This window comes from Alosa pseudoharengus, unplaced genomic scaffold (genome assembly GCF_046254945.1).
Source record: "Alosa pseudoharengus isolate Yale_2024_CS ecotype anadromous, Long Island Sound unplaced genomic scaffold, YU_APseudo_1.1 YU_APseudo_1.1_scf_10, whole genome shotgun sequence".
NCBI classification, from domain to species: Eukaryota; Metazoa; Chordata; class Actinopteri; order Clupeiformes; family Clupeidae; genus Alosa; species Alosa pseudoharengus.
The window spans coordinates 31,085,801-31,093,300 of NW_027468565.1; the positions used below are offsets into that span (position 1 = coordinate 31,085,801).

General features: G+C 43.2%; 1 protein-coding gene across 1 annotated transcript in view; it reads right to left on the reverse strand.

The window, feature by feature from the left end:
- Positions 1-7,500, reverse strand: part of agbl1 (AGBL carboxypeptidase 1) — a 150,655-nt gene that overhangs the window by 19,867 nt on the left and 123,288 nt on the right. The window contains exons 22-23 of the mRNA XM_076269917.1: positions 5,691-5,822; positions 5,177-5,353 (exon numbers count right to left, since the gene is read on the reverse strand). Of these exons, the coding sequence (XP_076126032.1) occupies positions 5,177-5,353; positions 5,691-5,822 (309 nt within the window). The remainder of the gene's footprint in view (positions 1-5,176; positions 5,354-5,690; positions 5,823-7,500) is intronic.

A 7,500-nucleotide genomic window follows, 5' to 3' on the forward strand; every position in this document is an offset into this window, starting at 1 on the left:
CTCATTCTTCTGCTCTCACTCATCCTCTCCCTTCATCCACATCCATCTCTACTTCTCCATCATATCTCCTCCTCTCACCCCCCCTCCCCTCCTTCTTTCCTCATATTCCCCCTATCTTATCTCCTTCTCTCTCTCCTCTCTGCTCCTCTGTCCTTTTTTCGGATCTGACCTCCCCCGCCTGTGACTCACCGGCCGGTCGTCTGAGGGGGATAATGAACCGTCTCCGGCCAAATCCTGAAGCCAATTCCACGTCTCACCACCACCTCTAATTGGCATAAATGGACTCCGAGCAGGAAGGAGCCCCCCCCCCTTTCCTCCCCTTAACCGGGGTTTTGCTGGAGCCAGCGGTGCTGATCTGTCCGCCGGAAAGAGTACCGTCAGGTTTTGCTCGGAGTTCCCGGCCCCCTTGGTGCACTCCAACGGTCTGCCAGGCCACTGACATCCCGGCCGAAGATCAGTACAGACTTTTTAATCAGGCACTTGCTCAGGCTCAGGGCCAGCCTTTAAGAGCAAACATCTGGCCTGCCACCGGCCTCTCCAACTCCCCTTAATGAAATGTGTGATTTTCTGATTCATTAGGCCACATCCCAACATTTACCCACTAATGCAGTCAGTATGTGCTGTGTGTGTGTGTGTGTGTGTGTGTGTGTGTCCATCCCCTATGTTTACTCAACCATGCAACCAGTAAGTAGTGTCTACTGTAAGTGTGTTTATGAGTATCTATGAGTGTATCAACCATAGCTTACATTTACACACAAATGAAGCCAATAAGCTGTGTTTCTGTGTGTGTGTGTGTGTGTGTGTGTGTGTGTGTGTGTGTGTGTGTGTGTGTGTTGTTTAGAGATCCATGCTCCACACTTATCCACTATCGGCCATGGACAGGCCACTGAGGGAACACACCATCTGACTACTCCCATTACTGTCTGACAGGGCTATATTACAGTTTTTCTCAGTCGCTTTGGTGCTTTTTTCAGATCAGAATGAAAATTCTCATAACTATTAGTTCAACCTCCACAACAATTAGTCATTTGTGCACATCATAGTAGCAATTTCTCCTTCCTCTGAACAAATTGCAAATGCTTTTGGACATGTATCAGTTGCTTTCATACAATTCTCTGCTGTTTTTTAACATTATCATTTGCTTATGTCATGTCAGTCAAAATTAACTATACTTATGGATGCTGAATAGTCGTTCCCAATAAAACTAATAGTCTTCATTTCATTGCTTGAGTCATTACATACAAAATTGTTGAACTAGTTATCAAATTCTGTCACAATGCTGTGGAATTGCAAAGAGCATACAGTAAAAATGTACGTATTCAGTGTCTTGTACTCACTTACTCCCCTAACTACAGCAATGTGTAACTTTACAGTAGTTTTCAAATGGCTGTACAAGTACTATTTCATGTTCAGGTAGTGTCACCGAGTTCTGACCTTTTTTTTGCATTGGAAAACACTGAGAGAACTGTCATAATGAAAACATGACAAAGCCATTTGACTATCTTGTTCATAAACGATGGTGTCAAGACTTCTCATTTTGATGACACTGACAGTTTCATTGACATTACGTAATACCTGCTTTTGAGGAATGGACTATCCATTTTGAGCAAGTGGCGTGCTTTTGCAGGTCATCCACTAGGTTTTGCAGTTTGCACTAATTGTTTTGAGAAATGCACTAACTGCTGTGCAAATGTTAATAGTGATGTGAGAATAGCATCAAAGCGACTGAGAAAAACTGTAACGGGGTAAAACTCCAGGTTTTTCCACATCAGCTAGAACCCCAAGGCTACTGAGGCATTCCATGAGCCAATCAAAGCAGGGTAAGATGTAACGGGTGGTGCTCCTCTCCACAGTCCCACCAATGTTCTGTAGTGGCCAAGAGGTGGTGGGCAGAGCTATCGGTCCCAGAGAAACACTAGTGTAATTATAAACCACTACAGCCAACAGGCCCGTGGCAATAGGCCTGACACAGGTAAACAGGGATTAGGCTACTCATTTTGCACACACACACTTCTGCGTTCATTAATATCATTTACCAGTCATCATGTGCACGGAAACCACGGAAGAGCTCATGAGAGAGAGAGATAGATAGATAGATAGATAGATAGATAGAGAGATAGATAGATAGATAGATAGATAGATAGATAGATAGATAGATAGATAGATACAGTACAGTAGGTAGATAGATAGACAGAGAGATAGGCAGCACCTCAGACAGTGATGGGGTCTTCTTCCCTGCTCGGGGCTAAGGCTTAAGGAATGCTTACAGATATAGTCATAGTCACAACAGACATTTTTTACTAACCAAATTACTGATCAAATTATTTTCATATGAGATGTCTGAAAAAAAGTGCAACCTTGACCCTGTGGTCAGCGACAACAACTTGTGTACTCATAGCAACTATACATAGCATAATGCATCAGAAGCTCCCTGGCTAAAAGCTTTACCAGTCTGTATGAGAACTCAAAACTTTACTTCCAAATTTGTACTCGTAAATGAGTATTTTTTAAAGAGAGACATATTATGTACTCCTAAAACCAATATCCTTAGTCTTATAAAAGTACCAAATTGTTTTTCGTGTTGTGTTTTTGTCCGTGTTGTTTGACAGTTCATACTCAATTCAAACTGCACTCTATTGACTATAACCCCCACCCCCCACCCCCAGACAGTTATTACCAACCAATAAACACAAAACAAGTAATTACCCGATTGGTCCTGGTCGGCCCAGCAGACAGAAAACAAAGCTCCAACCCCAGACACCCATTCCAAACTCTTTACACTTTCTAAAAATGCAGCTCAGTACTAAAATCATTTCAGATACAACTCTCATGAGACTATGCTCTGTGTTTGGGTTAGCTAGTGAAGGGTTTTCAAATGTGTTGTGTTTTTTTGTGTGTGTGTGTGTGTGTGTGTGTGTGTGTGTGTGTGTGTGTGTGTGTGTGTGTGTGTGTGTGTGTGTGTGTGTGTGTGTGTGTGTGTGTGTGTGTGTGTGTGTGACAGGCAGAGTAGGAGCAGAGGCTGGAGGAGCAGTTGTCAGAAGTGGGAGCTGTGGACAAAGGATAGAGTAAATAATGCAAGTATCAAACAGGACAGTGTGTGGGAGTGTGTGCACCACTATTGAAAGGTCTGTGGGCAGAGGATGAGATGTTTATGTGTGTGTGTGTGTGTGTGTGTGTGTGTGTGAGTGGGGGCAGGGGGGTAAATAAAGAGAGAGAGAGAGAGAGAGAGAGAGAGAGAGAGAGAGAGAGAGAGAGAGAGAGAGATAATAGGACTAGGGTGATATGTGTGTGTGGGTTTGTGTGTGCATGCGTGCATACGTGTGTGTCTGTGTGTGTGTGTCCTCGTTTTGGAAGGCCTGTCATTAGAAAAGGTGCAGTTGTACTTCACAGCTGAATGACATGTGTGGCTCCCCCTCTTGAGATCCAGGCAGAACCCTGCTCACTCCTCACGTATTCACATATTCATATATTCATCCTGAGTAATTTAACATGTTCCACAAGTATTTATAGCACAGTAGGTCAGCATGATCTGGGGATGAATATCATTTATTTAATTTCACTACTCTGGTTTGATCATGACTCTTGTGCTCTGTTCATGAAAATTAATGCTAACAAACAAATCGGGAATGTGATTTGACTTCATTATACAGAATCCATCTTTTACAAAAAAAAAATATAGTCACACCAGTGGAACAGTTTGGAACATTTTGTTCAGATAATGCTAGTCATTGCTAAATAATGAATCTACACACTAGTGCTATACTGCATCATCTATACAAAGTTGTTTCTAGTTAAGCTTGATTCTCACATTGGATGAAAAGCAATTGACAAGACTCAAACCGCCCAGTCAATCTGGACTTAATAAATTGTTTTTCTTTCTGTCTCAGGTGTATCTCTGGCTCATGAAATTCAACTACACAGGCTCACAATGTCATGCAAATGAAGTTGAGAAGCATGAGACACAGAAGTCCTGGGTGTGCAACCAAAAACATTTACATTACAAAAAAGCTGCATAAAACAGTATTTTTATACTTTCTGTGGTCTGAGGTGTGATTTATTCTACTTTCAAATATGCAGTTTGCAACCAATATTATGCACACTGGGACACATAATATTATGTCAAAATTCTGTGTTTTTAAATTACATGATGTAAAGTACATGTTGTATTTTCTTCCTTTCATGGTTATGAATCTTAAAAACATGATGCCATGCCTGAGAAGCTACGACTTTCACACAACGTCACTTGTGGTGGGTAAGCTAGCGAGCTATCTTACAACATGCAAATGTCTCTGAAACTGAGCCCTGTTGTAGAAGTTCCACGTCTCTCGTTCTGATGAAAATTAAAGGGGAACCCAGCGGAGGGAGACTAATGCCAGACGGATCCTCATCCACACTTCACTCATCCACATCCATATTTTACTTGATTCTGCACTGTTTTATTTAACATGGGTTGCAGCCGAGTCCAGAAAAGCAAAGACAGATTTAGAAGAGACAAGTGATGTGTGTGAGTGAGTGAGGAGGGTAAGTGGAGGGGGGAGATCAGTAATGTTTATGAATGAATGTGTACAAAAGAGGCACGGAAGTCTTCCTACTGGACATGTTTGCTACTGAGCACAATGATTGTGTTGGAGGAGTGTGATGGAGCTGCAGTGCCTATGAGGGGGGGGGGGGGGGGGTGTACCAGCATGTTTCATGGCTCTGGCCTGTGCTGGGAGTTGGGCCCACCTGGCCGTCCCTTTATCTAAATGCCTGCATGTCTGTCTGTCTTTCTGTCTGTCTCCAGGTATGTATAGCATGTCTGTCGGTCTGTCTGTCTGTCCACCCATCTGTCCATCCCTTTGTTTATCTGTCTGTCTGTCTGCCCACCCATCTGTCCATCCCTTTGTTTATCTGTCTGTCTGTCTGCCCACCCATCTGTCCATTCCTTTGTTTATCTGTCTGTCTGTCTGTCCATCCGTCTGTCTGTCTCTCTGTCTGAGTGTGTGTGTGTGTCAGGCTTGTGCAAAATTCCAAAAATGAATTTATGAATTCTTAAAATTTCACTTGCATTTCAATTGGGGTAGCAAACAGGAAGCAGAATTGCAATTCGAATTGCGCACAACCCTGTTGTGTGTGTGTGTGTGTGTGTGTGTGTGTGTGTGTGTGTTTGGCGATGCGTGTTTGGCGTAACACTAACCTGATAGATGCCCTGGTCGCAGCCGTTGTAGGTGCTCTCCATGGTGTAGCTCCGGAGGACGCCTATCTCCCTCCACACCACCACTCGGGCCGTGGACGCTCGGGACTTCTCCACCAGGTAGTTACAGCTGTTGAAGGAGAACGCTGGCGCGATACGATCCAGAGTCTTGGGAATCGTCTAAGAGAAACAGATCATGACTCATCAGAAAGTATTATCGCCGCCATTAATCAACAGGAGCGTGAGAGAGGCACCTAAAATAAATTGCTGTGCTTGTATATATTTTTCCCTGAGACATATCATTGATCATGTTAAAAAATGAACAATAGTGTTGTCATACAGTAAATAAAAACAGTACTACACAGACTATACTGTGTAGTATACTTGTATATGTATCAGCAGAAATAATTAAGGATACAAACAACTTTATTGTCTATCACATGATGATAGAAAGGAATTTTGGGCTGAAGAATGTGGGGTTTTGGGGTGAGGATCATTAGAAAAATGGAAATGATACCCTGTATCCTGGGTCCTCCTTGAGTGTTGCCGTGTCGACTGAGGAGCCCGACTGCCAGAGTGTCTCCTTCATGCTGCATCCGTAGAGGAAGACGTTCTTTTTCCTGGAGTGGCCGTGGTAATCACAGAACACCTGCCAACAAGGACAGCAGTCAGTTAGTTATGCATCTATTGCTTTAGTTACTGCATCATTCACCTCCTCATGTCTTCCTCCTATATCATTCCCTCAACCATTTCACATTGTTTCCATAGGCAACATAACAAAACATGGTGGTTGACTCCCAAGTTTCTCTGTTGAAGAAGTAAGACCAACTTTCTTTTTGATTCTGATGTAAAAGAGCATTCCTAAATGGAGCAGACTTGCTAGGTGCTCTAGGAACACACACACGCATTAGACTCAGACACAAAAACACATCGGTACGGGCATGATTCTGGTGCACTCTGCTTTGGACATTCCATTACTCAGATTGCACTGTTTGCAATACAACCCCGCACACCACCATCAAACCCTTTCACCACTGCCAAGTGGATTACCATTCAGTTCTTTTTTTGGTGGCGCAGCTCAAAAACATCCATTGCTTATCGAATGCTTGTCAGTTGAAAATGATGGCGCCAATATGCGCTGTGTTTAGAATCCTATGTGTCATTATGCAGTGGACACAGTGGTCATGAGAGTCACAATGGTATATACCGTAGTAGAGGACACAGGTGGGGTCAGGGGTCAAGTGGACAAAACGTTGGATAGATAGTGATGTTATGGAGACAGAGGTGTTGTGGACACATGGTGGTGGTCTGTAATCAGCTGCATCAGACAGAGTGATGATGGGCGGTGGTAGTGTAGTGGCTAAGGAGCTGGGCTAGCATGCAGTAGCCTGCAAAGTTGTGGGCTCAATTCCCAGCTTCCACCGTTGTGCCCTTGAGCAAGGCACTTAACCCCGAGTTGCTCTGGGGTCCTTGTAATAATTGACATAATGTAAGTCGATTTTGGATAAAAGCGTCTGCTAAAATGAAGAAATATAAATGTAAAAGGCTGTGGGGCAACTGGCTGGGGCACCTGCACCGTACGCTGGCGACCCGAGTTCGAGTCCTGCCCTGTGGTCCTTTCCGAATCCCACCCCGACTCTCTCTCCCACTCACTTCCTGTCAAGACGCTATCCTGTCGCATTAAAGGCATAAAAGCCCCAAAAAATATACTGTAAAAAATATACTGTATAATGTAAATGATGAAGATAATATTATGAATGTGGACAGTGGTGTCATAACTCAGTGGTTTGAAGACAGTGCTTTTTGAGCAGACTTTGGTGGGGTGCGAGTGGATGTATCATTGAAACAATAGTGTCAAGAAGTTCACTCTAATCAACTGCTGTTTGTCTGACAGGAGGTTACTAATTGAATCCACCTTGTTAATGTACATGGCTGACTGCTCAGTTTTTTAAATGGCAATCTGCATCCGCTAATTGGTTGTTTCAGACAATCATATTTGAGCTTCATAACGACACAATTCTGGTCAGGTAAGTGCTATAATTACAGGCATGATAAATTAACTGCAGTTCAACTCATTTGTAAATCTGTAATTGTATTCAATAAAGGAAAATGCAGAGTGTGTGTGTGTTAGATGCCACTGAGTCCGTAGAAAGAGGTTTTGTATTTAAAGCAACACAATGTAGGTCTTTGACCTTAAAGACATCAGATTCATTTTGATGTTATCAGTGGTTAAAGTGGGATTTGGCAGGTGGGGGAACCCTAAAATCCAGTGTCAGTGGATGTTACACTTACTTTGGAGAATGGCGTTGGTGACATTGCTGACGCAC